We start from the raw sequence: 18,680 nt of genomic DNA on the forward strand, positions 1-18,680 counted from the left end.
ACTATCCAGTTAGGAGTTAGACTAGGAATGTCATTAGGCGTCTATTGATGCAGGACTTTACCTTCTAGTTGTACTATACCAGCCATCTATTTCGTATTTTCGTTGTCGTATCCTGTATTTCATATTTCATATCTCTTATATATTGTTGCTGTTTTATTACGCATTTTTACATAACTAATGTATCATCTCCTATTGCTTCTTTTGAGCCGAGGGTCTCCTGGAAACAGCCTCTCTACCTTTCGGAGTAGGGGTAAGGTCTGCGTACATACAACCCTCCCCAGACCCCACTTGTGGGATTATACTGGGTCGTTGTTGTTGTTGTTTGTTGGTGAATATGAAAATTAAATGTGAAAGCTTTCCGGTGTTTGGCCATGTGCAGTCTGCAGATACAAAAGTATTTTGTGATCTAATTAAATGAATGATTAAATATTCTTCCCTTTCCCATAGGTAGGATCCAAAACTATTACGACAAAGTTTTTGAAATACAACTCACATATAATCAATACCCCATGCTTAAAATCTTATAACTCGTTTCAGTTTTTTGTATGTATCATATAAGGATACTCATTAAGAAAATTATTTGATAGCCTTAATTATTTAACTAAATTTACCATTATATCTTTCTTAAATAAGTAAATGTGTAATTAATTATAACTAAAGGCCTTATTAGTGTAGTAAAATTGAAATTGAAAGAACCAATTAATGCTTCTTGATTTTTCTAAAGCGACAAATATTTTGGACTAAATTGTTATTGACTAAAATGACAAGTAAAAAAGAATAAAGTAGTAAAAATATACATAATACAATTATATAGAAAAAGAAAAAGACTCTTCTTCCTAATACTTATCGTTTAACACTGTGCTGCCTCATCAGTGAACAACAGCTATATTCTGCAAGGTATTTTTCTTCTATTTAACTTTCCTCAGCTGCCAATTCTATCCTATAAATTCTTCTTTCATCTTATTTCAACACCAATCTATACTTCACTATTTTAACTTCAAAATATCCGGTAGTGGTTTTGGTGTACAAAGCATATGGCGTTCACATAGGGTTTGGGAAGGGCGTCACCCCAAGCAATGGCGAAGCAAGAATTTTCGTGTCAAAATATTTTTCCAGCGATTTGACACCCATTTCTATAAGGCCCGTCACTGACCCAAGGGATGTGACGTAGACAACCTATTCTAATACAAGCACTAATAGTTGTTTTCACGACTCGAATTCATGACTTATAAATTATATAGACAATTTTATTATTAATCTGAGGCTCCCTTTCAAGTTAATTTGATGTTTTGGCAGCCAAATCATCAGAGATTATATACCATAATTTTATAAACTACAAAACAAATGTTATCGCTACTACGACAATAAGAAATAGTATAGTTTATAATTTTATTTGCAAGTTGGAATGTTGAAGATGGTGAATAGGTTTGTAAATAATAAATTTTCTCTTTATATTCTTCAGCATGCAACTAGTGCAAGAAATCATGATTGCTTGAACTACTTTTAAAAACCTTCAAGATATGAAAAAATTCTTGGCAGCAGCGCTTCTCCCCGAATGACCCTACCCAACTTGAATCCGAATATAATCGGGTTCCAATGCGGGTACCGAACACCGGATGAAAAATAAAAAAAACTACTTTTAAATGAAAATAGATCTGACGGCTGCTGTTGACCGAAGCAAATCTTACTCAAATATAAAAAAATACATAAAAAGAGTCATTCCTTGTCAAACCAACAAATATTTAATTTTCTTCTTTTGGCACAATATTAGCTAAGTATAAGGTGTAAGGGATGACTTTAAGGTGAAGACAAGTTGGAATCCAACAAAAATAATTGGAGTATGGTCTTTAGCCACCTCATCTTTCCTCTTATTATTGTCTGCATTTGACACGAGCCACTGTTCTGTACATATGTACCAAAAACTCCGTGAAACAAATGAATGAATGAATGACTGTTAGTTGATTCTGACACTTCACCTAAAAAAGTTTCAGTTTTTAGCTAATAACTGAGAAATCTGAGACCAACCCATTTCATTTCACTCGCTATTCTTGTCATTCACCTGTGTGTTTTAGTACACTGTCTGCTGATTGTCGGTTTGTTTTTTCTCGGAATTTGCGCTCCGTGAGTTTCGTTATGCTGGATTTGGTGAGGTGAGGTGAGTTTGGTTCTTTATTCTTTTTGTTTTTAATATTGCAGTGTATTGTTTCAAAGGACTGTTCTTGTAGTATTTGGATCTTGCTTTCTGAGTGTAATTGGTTAATTTGCGTATTGTATATTTGTATTGATGTGGCTGACATAGTGACTTTACTTGTACTGCTGGTAGCCTGGTAATTGTCTTAGACGTGAAGAAAAAATTTGCCAAGACTTTTCTGAAACTAAAAAGTAAAAGTCTTTAATAGGTTCTGCAATGTCTAAATTAACTTCAAAATTGAAATTTGCTTCTCTGTCTTTATGATTGTTGTCCTTATAGATTAGTTTCATGATCTGGCTATACTTTGATTGACCCTAGCATTCTAGGTTCTTTTACATCTGAGCAAGAAAAGCAATTTGGTTCGCCTCTTTATTTTCTAGTCATTTTTTTCTTTATACTGTTAAAAGGGCAGCCCGGTGCACTAAGCTCCAACTATACGCGGGGTTCGGGGAAGAGCCAGACGACAAGAGTCTATTGTACGCAGTCTTACCCTACATTTATGCAAGAGGTTGTTTCCACGGCTCAAACCCGTGACCTCCTGGTCACATGGCAGCAACTTTACCAATTACGCCAAGGCACCCTTTCATCCAAGAAACCCGTGACCTCCTAGTCCTAGACTAGGAGTAGTTGGTTTACTTCATTTATCCAAGAAATAAGAAATTCATTTCATAATTTCCAGAAGGTTACTGGAATATCTAAGTTTGTTTATACTTTTTTTATCCAAGCTTCCTGGAAATACCTAGGAGTTTTGGATTGACAAAATTAAACTACTTTATAAAGCTGCTCAAGGACAGAGTTGCTAACTTATTGTATGATGTTGTCCAATGAATATGTTGTACCTTTGTCATTTTTAGTTAGAATAAGTTGCTCTTTAAAAGCCTCTTTAACATTTATTTGTTTGATTCCTCTTGCCAGTATATGACTCGGTTCAAACAACAGTGAAGTCGTCGTGCTTAATCATCTAATGGACTTCCGAACCTTGTTGTTAATCTTTCTGGCGCTGTGTCCTGCATTTTCAGCGCAAACAGTTGAAGATACCGAACTTATGATTGATACATCTGTAAGAATTGCCTGGACAGATGATAATTATATTTGTGCTACCATTGATTGGTGGCCTAAAGAGAAGTGCAATTATAAGCAATGTCCTTGGGACTTGGCATCTATTATAAATCTGGTAAAATCCTGGTAGCCTGTTATTGAAGGGATAAGTTGTTCTCCAATATTAAAAATGTATATATCTTATTGAGTTTCTGATTAAGAAATGAGTGGTCAGTATTACTAAATGTGTTTTGATTTGTCAGGATTTATCTCACCCTTTTCTGGAAAATGCTATACGAGGTTTGCACAAGCCATTATGCTATAACTTTAACCTATTTCTGAGTTGTTTATGTTATTACCATAGTTAGCAAATGAGACTCAAACATGCTGTCATTTCACCTTAAAATCTGAAGTGCATAAGCAAACTAGATTTCTTTCTCGTCTTTTAGATTTCTACTCTTCTCTGATTTATATTTATTGGTGATACAGCTTTCAAGGGTTTGAGATTACGACTTGGAGGTTCTTTACAGGACCAAGTAATATATGATGTAGGCAACTTGAAATCTTCTTGCCATCCCTTCACCAAGCAGAAGGATGGGTTGTTTGGATTCTCTAAGGGATGCTTACATATGCATAGATGGGATGAGTTAAACAACCTTTTCAAGAAGACAGGGTAAGATTGTCTAATTCTGTACATCTTCTCCTATTGCATTCAACAATATAAGTGTCTAACCATGTCCTGGCTAATAATCTGATCTGCTCCTAGGCTGCACGTTCTGGCTCAATACTATTCTTATTCTTCTTTAACTTTTTCCAATCTACGGATGCTATTGAGGAAACACGCGTCTCCAATTTGGTTAATTCCCAAATTTGACCACTTTCATCTTTATGAATGACTATATTCTAATTGATGAACGGATACAAGGTGAATTAAGATATAGGTAGTTTGTTATATGTCCATGCAGAGACGCGTCCTGAATTAGTATCTTTGACTTTGATGTTACTACTTCTTAATCCTGAATGTGCATCCATGACTATTCAAGAAACCTAAAGATGTAGGAATACACTGCCATTCTTTGAAGAGTGGTGTTGAATTTGCATTTCTTCAAATACAGCAGACTATGACTATACAAAAAACTAAAAGTAAAAATAACTCTTGGACTGTCAAAAAACTTACCATGATTCTAAGAGTTCTCCCTTGAAGTTCATATAAGTTCAACTGCTTTTGCTGCAGAGCACTTGTGACTTTTGGTTTGAATGCGTTGTATGGGAGACGACGGATCAATAGGCATGCATGGGGAGGAAATTGGGATTCCAGCAATGCCCGCGATTTCATGAAATACACTGTTGCCAAAGGCTACCAGATACACTCATGGGAATTTGGTATATTTCTGGCATATTTCTTTCTTCTTGCAAGTTTATTTAAAATTTTAAATCTCTCCTTTACCAGAAAGGCTCCCTTCCTCAATCATGCTTTTTCTGATTTTGCAGGAAATGAATTGAGTGGTCAGGGAATTGGTGCAAGTGTTAATGCTGTACAGTACGGAAAAGATGTTATCCATCTGCACAATCTCATAGACCAAGTATACAAGAAATTTGACCAACGTCCTCTTCTATTAGCACCAGGAGGATTCTATAGTCCTGAGTGGTTCAGCAAGCTCCTTGAGGTTTCAGGGCCTGGCATAGTCAACGTCTTGACGCATCATATTTATAATCTTGGCCCAGGTGAGCTAGTGTGAATCTGTTTTTTAAATAGAACGGAGCTATATGAGAATCCCCTTGATTTCTATAATATAATTTGTATTGGAAAATTAAGGCATATTCAACACTAGATAAAACTCATAAAATCACGGATAAAATCTTAAATGCAAAGCTTATGACACTTAGTCTCCATTCGCTGTCATGTGAGTTACTTTGTTGGCAATAGCATTTGAGATAATGGAAAAGCCGCATACAAATACTTTTGGCTTGACACTGGAATCAATCATGTTACATCATCAAAGAGACTGAATTTTTCTTGCGCTGCACATGGTAGTAAATAGTAATGAAAGAGGATAATGTAGAGTTCAAATTATTATTGTTCTAATTCTCATATCATTGAGGTTTGTCATGTTTTTGCTTTTCTTAACCTATGTTAGTTTTGAAATTCAACATTTCTAATTTATACTTTATTATATGTCCTTAGAAGATTGAAACTTCTCCAATCTATTTTTTTATATGAAAAGTTGTTTAGAACTGTGTTATATAGTCTCTAGACAATAAAGTTATTATTCTGGTTTATTGTTTTTGTCGTTGTTTAGAGTTGAGGCCTTTTTCTGACATTTATCAGCTATATGTAAGTCCTTATATTCGATTAACTTTTTTACGTATCTTTCTGGATTCATCTTTTATAAGAAGTAGTAGACGAGAATATTCAATATACAGCATGTGAATATGTTTTATCACAATGATTATAGAAGAGATATAGTTTTACCAATCAAATTGATGTTTCTTTGACATCAAATGTCACCATAAAAAAAAATTTGTAGACTTATTTTAAATTCATAAACTCACAGCTCTGGATAGTAGATTTTTTACTGATTGGTGTGATATCACTGCTTGTATTATCTGGATTTAGGAACTAATCAAGTTAGTAATGTCAAGTGTTCTGTTTCAGGGTCCGAGGGAAGCAAGCTTGTAGATAAAATTTTAAATCCTCAATACTTGAATAAAATATCAGACACATTCGGCAATCTTACTCAAACCATTAAAATGAAGGGTCCTTGGGCTTCAGCTTGGGTTGGAGAATCTGGTGGAGCCTACAACAGTGGAGGTCCTAATGTGTCTAACGCCTTCGTAGATAGCTTTTGGTAAATTTTATTGCTTAATTTGATTTATAGTATTAGCTAGCAGTCGAGTGAAGCAATTCCAGAGACCATAATTGAGGCATGTGGTATGGTTTTTCATTCATGTCTGGCTGATAACATGAATTGTAGGTATTTAGATCAGCTTGGGATAGCAGCCAAGCACCATACTAAAGTATACTGCCGACAGACTCTTATTGGAGGAAATTATGGGCTCCTTGATACCAGCACGTTTGTTCCAAATCCTGATTATTATAGGTGAGGTGCTTGACAACCTTATTCGACTTCACTCTATTATTTAAAGGGGCAGGCTGTTATTTTTTTATATTTCTGTGTTAGGTCCTTCACAATCTAATTAAAAGTATCTGATCCATTCATTTTCACTTCAATACAGTGCACTTCTTTGGCATAGACTGATGGGAAAAGAAGTTCTTCATATTAGCAGCAAAGCATCACCATATTTGCGCTCTTATGCCCATTGTACAAAAGATAGAGTAAGAGTGCCGATTATATCCTGATTCACTTTTGTAATCTGAAATGCATTAATTACTATGTCGGAAAGTTATCCTGATAGCAAGTGCTTTGAAGGTTCCCCATAAGGAATTCTTGCATTTAACTGACTTCTTTTTTTCGTCTGCTTCATAAGCCATTATGTCAATCTGACATTTTTGAAGGCTCAAACATCAGAGCTGCTCTTAGACTACAAAGATGCAACAACTCAAGTGCTTCTCTAACATAGTTTTGGATTATTTCAGAGTTCTAACACATAAGAACCAAATGATTTGGGTTTGTGAACTCTGCAGAGGGGACTTATAACTCTGCAGGGGGGACTTATAGCTAGATGCAATACGTTACACTGCCTCCAGTGTAGACTATGCAATCTCCCTTAGTTGATATTTTCTGTCACGAGGCATATGCCTTAGTTCAAAAACCAACCTTCATATTGTTGCACATAAGAATTGCAGCCAATGTCTCTACTTATGCTCTATGCTACTTATATTTTGCTTTGTTCTGAAAAATGGATCATCAAAAATAAAGGGTTATAGTTGATTCCCTCCTGTGCATATATCAAATGACCCAGTTTGGTGTCGCTTAGTCCACTTCCCTCTCATCGTTTTTGTTCTCATTTATGTGCATGTACTATTTGTCTTCAAATCTCTACTTGATTATTTGCATATCCATACTACTGCTAAAGACCAAACCACATATTAACTTACTGATTTTGCCTTTGTACAGGCTGGTGTGACTTTACTTCTGATCAATTTAAGCAACCAGATTCAGTATGGGGTCAACATCCAATCCAGTGCATATACCAGCTTGCAAGTCGGTAAGAAAAAAAATCACAAGAAAAGTTCATTCGTGCACGGTCTTAAAGAAACTGTTTCGTGGGTAGGAAGCAAATCATCAGATGTTACATTATATCGAGAAGAGTATCATCTAACTCCAGAAGGCGGCAACCTTCAGAGCAGAACTATGCTCCTCAATGGGAAACCATTGCAACTCACAGAAACAGGAGATATTCCAAGTTTGTCTCCAGTTCTTGAAAATATCAAATCTCCAATATCAGTTGCACCATTGTCCATCAAGTTCATTGTATTCCCCAACTTTAATTCTCCTAGTTGTAGATAAGTACTATTGAAAGCTCACATTATACTTGGCAAAAATTATATTCATGCCTTCATTGGACTTAATATGGCTACAATAATACCAGTCCCCTATAGTCAATTATAACTTCATATGGAATAATTCATAAGAATCAATACACCATTATTTTTTTGTCTCATCTACATCTACTATTGATACTTACATTTCCTTTTATCCCTTCTTATTAATTCGATTATGCATTTTATGTTTTTGCCTCTGAGTACGTGTGTGTTAACCAGAGGAAGTTGGCATAAATGAAGCTTTGTGTAACACCCCAGACTTTAGACAGAGTCCCACATCGGCAAAACACAAAAGGGATGCTGGATATATAAGATAACAAGCCTTAGATCCTAGTGACACGTTTTAAACCCGTGAGGGCTTAGGCCCAGACCGGACAATGTCACTAACGGGCTCGTTCAACTGAGTTTAGGCAAATCTCGGTTAGGCGGGACAAACCTCAGTGCTAAGCATACCAGTGAAAAATATGTTGCCTTTTCATTAAGGGGTGTGAATGAGAAATGGAAGAGACACCTCATGTAAGGGCTTAGGCCCAGAGCGGACAATGTCACTAACGGGCTGGGGTGTTACACTTTGGATGTACATACCAGTGAAAAATATGTTGCGTTTTTATTAAGGGGTGTGAATGGGAAATGGAAGAGACACCTCTTGGATTGTACATCTTCATCTCACCATTTCTTTGTCTATAAACTTAGAGGTTTGGCCTCATTTTTTAGATATGGAAAATCTGAAATTTTCTCCTCTCTTTTTTACAGTGTTGCATTATTTTTCAAAATAAATAAAGTGTCAAGTGTGATTTGCTCCGTTTGTTGAGTTCGCTGAAGTTCTGTAATTTCGATTGTCAGTATTACAGAATAGTTTTTCCGTTCTATCCTGGTAGGAAGTAATCCATAACCTTGGACAACAATGAAGGGATTAAATTTCTTAAGGACACACAAGAAACTTGTGGGCTCGAAATTATTTTACGATTTATTTATTAAACTAACGTTGTTGATTTTGAACACAGTTCACCAACAAAATACAGGGACATGAGCAGGGAGTAAAAGGAAAAAATGAAAGAAAAAAAAGAAAAGAAGGAACGACTATACAGTATCTCATTTATTTTTCCTCCTTTATAGTAGTAAAATCTAGAAAATTCAATAAGGGTTGAGCATCGTTTGCCACTGAGCTATGCAAGGGTGTTCAAAGTTTATTCTTTTTATCAATAACAAATAGTAATACCTTACCCTACACAGTATAATTTTCACACATAGTTTCGCCCTCGCAAGAATATCAAGATTAATTTGAAAAATAAGGAAAGAATAACTATTTATTGTCTCAGTTATTGTTAAATTTCAAATTTGAGTGTCATAATACTCAACAAATTTCACACTTTTGACGGATTTTTACCTTTAAATAAAAAATAAAATCGTCATGTTGTAGTTCAAAAGCAAGTGTAAACGTCGGATAATAATTACTTATCAAAATTTACAAAAAAAAAAAATTAAAACAATATTAGTTAACGGAATAAACCTCTATCAATTGATTGCTAAATAGTATAATCGTACACTACAATGATAAGAAACTAAAATATTTTTTCAAACTGTAAGGAGTCAAATGTGGAATACTAAAGCTATTTTTCATGACCATAACAACAACAACAACAACAACAATAACCCAGTATAATCCCACTTACCCCTACCCTGGGTAGAGAGATTGTTTCCAAATAGACCCTCGGGCATACTTCCCTTCAAGAACTTCCCACCTTGCTCTTGGGTAGACTCGAACTCACAACCTCTTGATTGGAAGTGGAGGTTGCTTACCATCAGAACAACCCCTCTTGACCCTAAATAAAAAAAACTATTTTTCTTTTTTGGTCTTTATTAGAAAAAATAAACAAAAGTTTAATATTCCCCATAGAAAGAGAAAAATAGAATGAATTCCACTTTGGTTTGGTGTTAAAACCCGAGACTTTTCTAGATAAACCTCTACGCCGCGTCGGCAAACACAATCGTAGGCCTGAATCTGAAAACCTTTGGTTAATTCTCTCGAAAAAAAGATGGCATCGCCGTCACGCGGGGAAGTCCTTACCCTTTTCCGTTCGCTTCTGAAGACGGCGCGTCAGTTCCCCGATTACAACATCCGGGAATACACTAAGCGCCGGACAATCGATGGGTTTCGGCAGAACAAAGACCTCTCGGATCCCTCAAAGGTCGCAGCTGCTTTCTCCGAAGGTAGGTCCCAGCTCGAGGTCGCCAAGAGGCAGGCCGTAGTTTACTCCCTCTACGCCCCCAAGGTCAAGAGCGTCATGGAATTGAACTAGTAACTTAAATTTCGTCATTTTTAATCCTTTTTGATTAAACAATAGAATAATTTTATGAACGTTCAAGAGTTCAGCAGTGTTCGATGTGAATCCCTTGAATTATGAATGGTATTTTGTAGAAAGCCCTAGGGTTTTGTATTTTTATAGCATCTAATATCCAATGTGATAAAAGGCACTGCCGTGTATTATTATTGTTCTTTCGTTGATACTCCTAAGTGTTGTATTTGGAAGCATCGATTTTTCGTATAAAGGCTTAACCTTTTTCTGACTTGAATGATTTTGTTAGCTAAACTGAACTTGATAAACAATTACTTTGTTAGATAGATTAGAGATTGTGGTTTTTATTTGCCTGGTGAATAGCTGGTTAATGGAATGTATGCCCTTATGACATTGTTGGCCGGCAATTTCTGTAGTTCTTTGGATTCCAGAGTGTGTGTGTAACTGTGTATGCGGATCCGGATAAGTTCTTCAAATTATTGGCTGCGTGAGTACCTTGATTCGGATTTGACTGGTACTGCATTGTTTGGTGTATAATCACTGTAGAATTTAGCAGTATCTTTTGCAGAAGTTTGTTACCGTTGATATTGTGATTTATTAGGGAATAGGAATAGCAGCTTCAACAAACCATTGAGGCTAAATATGTTGTAGAATAAACTGTAAGTTTATCACTAAGAAGTACTCGCTAATGTTGTTGAGGTAGGTATTTGGACCCATGAAGAATTGAACTGAAGTGAACTTAGTTTCATGTGGAGTTATCTTTCTGTGATAGGACTATATGTAAGTCCTCAGTTAGATTAGAGATGTTGGAAGAATATCAATTGAAAGGGGAAGGCTACTTTCAAGAACTTTGGGCAAAACCAAGGTCAAGAGAAGGTTATAATATATCTTTCTCAGCCCGATAAAAAGAATCTTTCTCAGTTCCATTTATCATCCTCTCTTAACATTATGCTGGCCAGAACGTCCCTTTTCCTTCGTTTTATTTTTGGGTGAGTATACTTCCTTTTTCCCTGTTCCTTCTCAAGCTTTCAGCCTCCTGTTTCTGTTTGTTTAAGGGAACTACCGAAGGGAAGTCTAACTCTGAAAACCTTTGCCTCGACTTAGCTCATCTTTTGCGTGTTTTCTAATGGACCAAATGAGGCATAACTTCCCTCTTCTTTATCCAAATTTTGCTATTACTGCAACATACAACACCCATGAAGACATTCCTAAAGTCCTAACAGCTGAAAAGCTTGCTGTGTTAGAACCGGAAATTCTTTATATGGAAGTTAATTTCTTTTGTCCAGCTTGCCCTGTTACTGGGAGTTCCTTTGCGTATGTCTTGTGTTGCATATTGGAAGCTGCGAGAGCTTATTCAAGTGGGATTCCTTTGAATCCAAAGGCATCTGATCTCGGAAAGCAATAAGGGGAAAACCCAGTTGTGCTCTTTACAGTTTAGTGTTTTTTTTTTGGTTTGTCCCCACATCTTTGAGTGCAGTTCAGCAACTGTTTTTTAATGCTACTCGGCAAAATATGTTCTGAAACGCGTTTTTTTGTTGTACCATCTGGCAAAGTATCTTGCAATGTCATAGATTTTGTTAGGTTCTCTAGACGAATGAACTTTGTCTTCCCCAGAACAGAGTGATAAAATGGCAAGAATGGTGCAGGGAATGTTAATCATTCAAGTAATGGATTAATAGCCCGTTTGGCCAAGCTTCTAAAATCAGCTTATTTTGAGAAGTGCTTTTGGTGAGAAGTAGTTTGTGTTTGGCTAATTAATTAGAAAAGCACTTTTGAGCAGTAATTAGTGTTTGACCAAGCTTTTGAAAACTGCTTCTAAGTGTATTTTTTCAAAAGTGCTTCTCAGAAAACTGCTTCTGCTTCTCTTCAAAAACACTTTTTTTTCTTCCAAAAACTTGGTCAAACATCTCAATTTTTTGCCAAAAACACTTTTGGCCCAAAAAAAAAGCTTGGCCAAACAGGCTATAAGCCTCAGTTATACATTAGTTAGGTGTTTATATGAACCTTTTCTAGTTACTCTGCTCCATATATTATTGTCGTACAGCAAATGAGTGCAAGTGTTAATGACTCATAAACATGAACAGCGAGAAACTAAAAAATCCAGAATCAGTAGCACCCTCAAAAAACTGGTTTATAGCCCATTTGGCCAAGCTGCAAAAATCAGCTTATTTTGAAAAGTGTTTTTTTTTTTTCAAAAATGCTCCTCCTCAAAGACACTTTTTTTTCCTTGTAGAATCTTTGACCAAATACCTCAATTTTTAGCCAAAAGTGCTTTTGGCAAAAAAAAAAAAAACACTTTTGGCCAAAAATAAACTTGGCCAAACCGGCGCTGTTGTAGCCACCAAAAGAAAAAGGAACAAGAATATGCAACAGTGCACACAATACTTAAGCGGTTTCAAGGCGAGTGATATCGCCTTTTTCTTCAAGGTGAAATTCGGTTCAAGCAAATGAACTTGCGTGCGAAGAAAGTCATGTATCCTTCGTGATGCAGTGAAATCTAAAAGTTTGTATTGATAAAGTGGCAGAAAGTAAAAGCTTTTTGTGCAGTTCAGTGACAGACAATCAGTAAAATGTTTCTCCTGGCAATTAAGAAAGCTGGAAGCCAATAGTGAACACCAGAAAAGGCCTTAATGGCTAGAACCATTCTCAACAAGTTCTGTTCTCTTACCACCGAAAAGTGGTTAAAGAAGGGATCGTGGAAAAATATTGAAGTAACTAAAGCAAGTTTTTGCCAGAAAATGAGGTAAAATCTGCAGTTTTATCGGTAGCAACTTTCAAGTTGGGTCGTAACAATGTCTAAACAAATGTTAAATGTGCTCAAGATTATTTCCTAAAAATAGTTAGATAGCAATTTGTTGATGTGTCAGATTACCTGGAAATTAATTGATTAACTCGATCTGACGTCGTCAACCGTGTACAAAAATTACAGAAGTAACAGATGAAGGAATTTGATTAATGAAAAAGAAAAAGAGAAGGAAGATGAGAGACTTTGAAGGACTCTAGAGGAGTTGAAATAACAAAGTAACTACAAGAAAAGAGCATGTTAATATCTCGTGCTAATGCAGTAGGTCCAAAAGATGAATGCTGGTTATTTTCCAAGTAAGCGGCGGCCACGCTGATTGGCACCTTTAACTCGGAAATTGAGCTCATCCACATCATCTTGAAGATGATCCAGGGCTTTGTTCTGCCTGCAATATCCAACAGCATATGCAGAAATGTTCAGAAGTGATTCGAGAAATACACACTAGTACAATGATCATGGAAGTACATAACAAGAAAAAGGGGGAGGCAGGAAAGAGCAAGGAAGCTCATAGTCCTAAAAGAAAATTTCACAATCTTAAACACTAACCTCCCAATTTCAGATCCCATGTCAAGAGCCATATCTTTGAGCTCTCCCAACAGGTTACTGAGATCTGATAATGCATCATCTTGCTTTGCCTTCTCAACCTGTCAAATTTTCAAAATGATTAGCGCTGTTTCGAATGCGAGAAAACACATAGGTGCTTAGAAAACAAGCCTCCAAGACTGCCCGGTGCGAGTCTTCTTAGGCAGTTAGGCTTCCCAGTCTTAGAAAATAAGCCATGCAGTTTTCACCATTCTAAGATAGCGAATGCATCAGAAGAAGGGTCTTCACTGTTCTAAGATAGAGAATGCAAACAAATGGATAGAAAAAAGGGGCAGCCCTGGTGCAAAGCATCTCGTGTTCATGTAGGGTCAAGGGGAAGGCCACAACCAAGGGGTGTGATGCAGGCAGCCTATCTAACACAAGCGTTAGTGGCTGATTACAAGGTTCAAACCCGTAATCTATAGGTCATACGGAGACAACTATACCGTTGCTTCAAGACTCCCCTTTAAAACAAATGGATAGAAAGTTTAGATGAAATATTGTGCAACTTCAACTTGTTGATGGAGCACAGTTAAGGAAAGAAAAAGGAAAGCCTTCACCACGAGTAGTTGACTTATTGGTCGCAACTCTTCACACTGTGATAAAACTAACTTGAGAGCAAGTTTATCTTCCTATCACGCAACAGGCTAGAGCCAATATCAATTCTCTGAACCATTGATATAAAGGAGTTCTTAATATCCGTCTCTATTTTGTGCCAAGTAACACACATGTACCTCAATGTGCTGTAGTGCATTTGTAGGTTCTGGTGGTGGTGTTCGTGAACTTGAGCGTCCCTTAGGTGCAGAGCTCAACCCCAACTTCTCTCTCTGCTCCAGGTGGTTACCCTTTCTTTGAACTGGATCATCTGCCACAGTAACAGGTAATCAGCAATTTTTTCAATAGCCACAACCTCCCCACATTTTATTAATGCCTTCTATATCTGAATGTCCAGTTAGTTATTTATTTCCCTACTCAAGAACACCAAAGCATATTAAATGAACAAGAACAAAATCAGATGAGTAACCTCTAGTAATTACTGGCCCTGTAATTGGGCGAGTCTTCTTAGGCTTCCAAGTCTTAGAAAACAAGCCCCCTAGACTGCCCAAGAGTTTTTCACCCTGTAATCAAATTTCAAGCTTTAGTTTCCAATTGATAACTACAGCAGCGAAAGGAAATAACAGATACAAAATATTCCATATCAAGGAAATAGTAAGAAAGTATTTGGTAGTTTTGGGGCAACTGTAGGTTAAGGACTTGTAGGAGGAACGGGTTGAAGCAGACTAGTGATGTATGCTCTATAAAAGTCTAAACAAAATCTATATCCCCTCCTAAAGACTATAAAGTTTCATCTCAAATTGAACAAGGAAGTAACCTACCAGTCAGCATAAATTTCAAACAATATTTGAGTTATTCAATGAAATACTAAAGAATGAAAAGTTGCAGAAACAAGAAAAACAGATGGGTATTGGCAATCCATGATGATATAAAGGGTAATGTTAATCCAAAACAAGTTCTTTTGCAAACTACAAATTGCAATAGACCTAAAAAAACCATACTCTGCTAAGGTCATGGTCAATGTCAGCTGCAGTTGTGTGGGTTCTTGTAATCTGTTCACCTTGGTGATGTAAGGTGATCAAAGTTTTTGTTGCGTCCTGTCTCATGTCTTCTGCAATCCTCAGGCAGCTGTTAACAGTCTTTGTTGTCTCTTCAGCCTTGTGTACGGCATAGTTTTCCAACTCCTGTACAGTTTGGTTCTCAAATCCTCCAGAATCCCGGAAGTCATTCTTGTATCTGTTTCTTGCTGTTGACGTCGTGGAGTAAGCAGATGAATGAGTACCTTTAACATCATCGTCATCAAAAGGGTTTGTACTCAAATGTGGAGTAATTAGAGAAGGCTCTGACGAAGTTCTCCGTGCAGGTGTTATAGTTTGCTTGCTATCAGATTCATTGTCAGAATCAAAAGGATTTGAACTAGAATAACCATGAAATCCAGGATTCGCAGAGTGGTTTTTGGCATTCAGATGCAAGGGTGACTTCTTAAGCCCAAACATTTTCAATGGATAAGAGGTAACCTTGCTTCAGTAGGAACTAGGAAGTGTTCAACTAATTAAGGACTGTACCTGGAGAAAGAAGCAAGGGATAGCTATTAACAGTACGTTTAACAGCCACATTAGTTATCAAGAATCAGCTATAACGGGAACATTCACTTGAACATCCTGCTGACCTACATTTAGAGTGAAAGTTAATGTATTCTACATCGATAAGATTGACAATAGACTAATAGATCATCAAAAACTGCAGAAAGGATGAAATAGGTCTCAAGGCTAAATTTGGTGCAGGCAGAGGAAAAATACAATAATAATTATCTACAGGGAACAGAGACATGATGTCAGTTGAAGTAGCCAAGTCCAAGATTTAAGCACACAAACTAGTATTTAATACTCCCTCCATTCCAATTCATGTGAACCTGTTTGACTGAGCATGGAATTTAAGAAAAAAGAAGGCTTTTAAAATTTGTGGTCCTAAGCAAGTCAAAAATGGGCCCAGAGTATTTGTGGGGTGATAAAAGTTTCTCAATAAGGTAGAATTGTAAGTTTAAGCTAAATTGTTACCAAATTTAGAAAGGTATCATTCGACCAAAAAGAAAATAGGTTCACGTAATAAAAGTTTAAGAAAAAGGACGGTAAAAAGTTTTTTTTTTCTTTTGGTTCTCAAGGGGTTTACATAAAAGAAAAAGGGCATCCAAGAACACATTTAACAGCCCTTCAATAATATATCAAAAATTCAAGGAATATGCAGGCCCGATTCTCTATGCATCTTCATCATAACTCACACGTTAAAAGTTTAAAGTGAAAAGCTTTTCTTATAGAAATAAACTTTTACTGATCTTCTTTTTTCCAATCAAATGAACAATCTGGTTTCCCAATTCATCTGGCTTACTGCTTTATTCTTTAAAACCCAGAAATAAAACGAGATTAAAACGACAGCGAAAAGTGCAGATTGTTTCACTATAGAGTAGAAAAAGATAGCCGCAAGTGATAATTCGGAAAGAAAATTTAGATAAAAATCACAGAAAAAAGTAACAGAAACAAATCAGTACAATAAGCTTAGTGATTTGAACAGATCCATGGATAAAAACAAAAATGCATAAATTAAAACATTAAAAAAATGAAAATTACCTGCAAATCCAAGGAACACTGAGGATAAGGATTTAGGAGCACCGAGATTAACGCCCCTATTGCGGAGAACCACAATATGGAGAAAATCTAGAGAGAGAGGAGAGTATTAAATTTGAAAGTGGGGAACAGGCCTATATAATATAGTACTTCGTCTAATTTAGCAATTTAAATACACTTTCCTTTTAAGTCCGTCCAATTGTCCCTTATATTAAAAATAATTACTAGTTAATTTTTACTTGCTTAATTTAAAAAACTAATAAATAATTTGTCATTTTATACATAATTTACCCTTATTACTTTCCAACAGTTTAGATTTATAATAGTCAAAATTAATTTTTCAATAATAATAATTAGGAGCTTTATAGTAAAATTGTGATGTTATTTATTATTTCTTAAGAAGTGTGACAAGTCAATAGTGGACCAGTTAATTTAGACGGAAGAAATATTTTTATATTTATTAATAATTTAGTTTAGACTCTTCATTTTAATTTTAGTAAAATAATTTATAAACACACCAAATATAGAGTATTTGTTTTAGATCACAAATCTTTTTTAAAATTATATTTCTTAAACTTTGCGTCAATGCATCACATAAAATGGAACAAGTATGTAATTGAAAATTCTTCTTTTTGTCCGATATAATTGAAAATGTTGCGGACACTAGCATACCTTTCGTTTGGGAGAAATTATTTGCATTCTAATATATTATTGGGCTTAAAATTTTAATATTAACGTTCAAATTTTGTAGCAAGAGGTACAATAGTAGTAGTAGTACCAAACTTCTGCCCATCTCAATAATCTGATAGGAATAAAAATAAAGTATAAATAAACATGTGTTCTAGATTAAAAAAAAAATTAAAAAAAAAAAACGCGTAGACGGTGACTTTTGAATTCGGCTAAATTGGACCGTTTCCTCTTCATATAATGTATAAATAGCAAAGCTCTGACTCAACAACAACAACAACAACAACCCAATATAATCTCACTTATTAGGGTCTGGGGAGGGTAATCTCACTTACAACAACAACAACCCAGTATAATCCCACTTATTAGGGTCTGGTCCGGGGAGGGTAGTGTGTACGCAGACCTTACCCCTACCTAGGGTAGAGAGGCTGTTTCCAAATAGAAACTCGGCATCCTTCCCTCCAAGAACTTCTCATCTTGCTCTTGGGTAGGCTCGAACTCACAACCTCTTGGTTGGAAGTGGAGGTTGTTTACCGTCAGAACAACCCCTCTAGTCTCAGTCCACGTCAAAATAAAAAGTTTTTAATTTCCAGAAAAAAAGAAAAAGAAAAATTACTAGTTTAAGTTCGCTAAAATGACGTATTAAATCATTAATAATACTTACACGTAACCAGCTTTTTGCTTTCTTCTTCTATATCTTCAAACTCCTTGGCCCAACGTGCGAAATTCTGCGAATTTGTCACCACCAAACCGATGCCAAAAATCAACGGGACTTATATCTTCTTGATTACCTTTGCCTTTTTGCTTGTCCCATTATTTATCATACTGAAGAAAAAGTTTAGGTGCTGTGATTCGAATAATGTTGAGGAAATAGCAGCCGGAGCTCGGACAAACCCATGTCCGCCGGAAAATTCAGCTGCTGAAGTAGTAATAGATGTTTGCGAGGAAGAAATTAAAGCAAAAAACAGTGATTGTTCTATTTGTATTGCAGATATTAAAAAAGGGGAGATGTGTTTGATACTTTCCCCTTGTTGCCATGGATTTCATTTTGCTTGTGTTAGTCGTTGGTTAGAAGACAAAGAGACGTGTCCCTTGTGCCGGACTCTTGTTACTAGTGTCATGTGTAGCTCGTATTAATGGTGGGGAGGTTCAATTGAATCCTCTTTATACGGTGTAAATACAAATTCTTTTGTATATATACAAATTGTTGAATCTTTTTCACTAATTTTTTTTTTTTTTTTTACATTCTAATTATGCATATAAATTCACATTAGGGTTTGGGCATTTAACAATCAACGCCAATTATCATTTCATTTACTCTTTCTTTAAAGGAGTCTTGAGAAAGGGTCTAAATTACCAAATTTGCAATCTCAGTTACATTTGAACGTTCACTGTTTTG

At 35.9% G+C, this 18,680-nt stretch overlaps 3 protein-coding genes across 6 annotated transcripts; 2 read left to right on the plus strand and 1 right to left on the minus strand.

Moving 5' to 3' along the window:
* Positions 1 to 1,815: 1,815 nt before the first annotated feature.
* LOC104213374 (heparanase-like protein 2) lies at positions 1,816 to 7,855 on the plus strand. Of its 3 annotated transcripts, none has more exons than XM_009762876.2 (10): positions 1,816 to 2,150; positions 3,107 to 3,365; positions 3,493 to 3,529; positions 3,719 to 3,902; positions 4,464 to 4,612; positions 4,721 to 4,954; positions 5,886 to 6,078; positions 6,205 to 6,330; positions 6,467 to 6,566; positions 7,309 to 7,855. In XM_009762876.2, exons 2-10 carry the CDS (start codon positions 3,156 to 3,158, stop codon positions 7,699 to 7,701), a joined length of 1,626 nt encoding a protein of 541 aa, XP_009761178.1. In that variant the 5' UTR covers positions 1,816 to 2,150; positions 3,107 to 3,155; the 3' UTR covers positions 7,702 to 7,855. The 3 variants fall into 3 exon arrangements, with proteins under 3 accessions (XP_009761178.1, XP_009761177.1, XP_070027598.1); XM_009762875.2 differs by having other exon boundaries at positions 1,817 to 2,155; XM_070171497.1 differs by lacking the exon at positions 1,816 to 2,150 and adding an exon at positions 2,646 to 2,667.
* A 1,801-nt stretch (positions 7,856 to 9,656) lies between these two features.
* On the plus strand, positions 9,657 to 10,310 carry LOC104213373 (uncharacterized). Its single transcript, XM_009762874.2, has one exon. It carries the CDS (start codon positions 9,773 to 9,775, stop codon positions 10,034 to 10,036), a length of 264 nt encoding a protein of 87 aa, XP_009761176.1. The 5' UTR covers positions 9,657 to 9,772; the 3' UTR covers positions 10,037 to 10,310.
* A 2,535-nt stretch (positions 10,311 to 12,845) lies between these two features.
* LOC104213372 (SNAP25 homologous protein SNAP33) lies at positions 12,846 to 18,410 on the minus strand. Of its 2 annotated transcripts, XM_070171498.1 has the most exons (7): positions 17,946 to 18,410; positions 16,598 to 16,684; positions 14,975 to 15,538; positions 14,443 to 14,536; positions 14,153 to 14,283; positions 13,383 to 13,480; positions 12,846 to 13,221 (listed from the first exon to the last, which is right to left on the minus strand). In XM_070171498.1, the coding sequence occupies exons 3-7, from the start codon at positions 15,467 to 15,469 to the stop codon at positions 13,122 to 13,124; spliced, it is 918 nt and encodes a 305-aa protein (XP_070027599.1). In that variant the 5' UTR covers positions 15,470 to 15,538; positions 16,598 to 16,684; positions 17,946 to 18,410; the 3' UTR covers positions 12,846 to 13,121. The 2 variants fall into 2 exon arrangements, with proteins under 2 accessions (XP_070027599.1, XP_009761175.1); XM_009762873.2 differs by lacking the exon at positions 17,946 to 18,410 and having other exon boundaries at positions 16,598 to 16,725.
* Positions 18,411 to 18,680: the final 270 nt, after the last annotated feature.

Source organism: Nicotiana sylvestris, chromosome 3 (genome assembly GCF_000393655.2).
Source record: "Nicotiana sylvestris chromosome 3, ASM39365v2, whole genome shotgun sequence".
Lineage (NCBI taxonomy): Eukaryota > Viridiplantae > Streptophyta > Magnoliopsida > Solanales > Solanaceae > Nicotiana > Nicotiana sylvestris.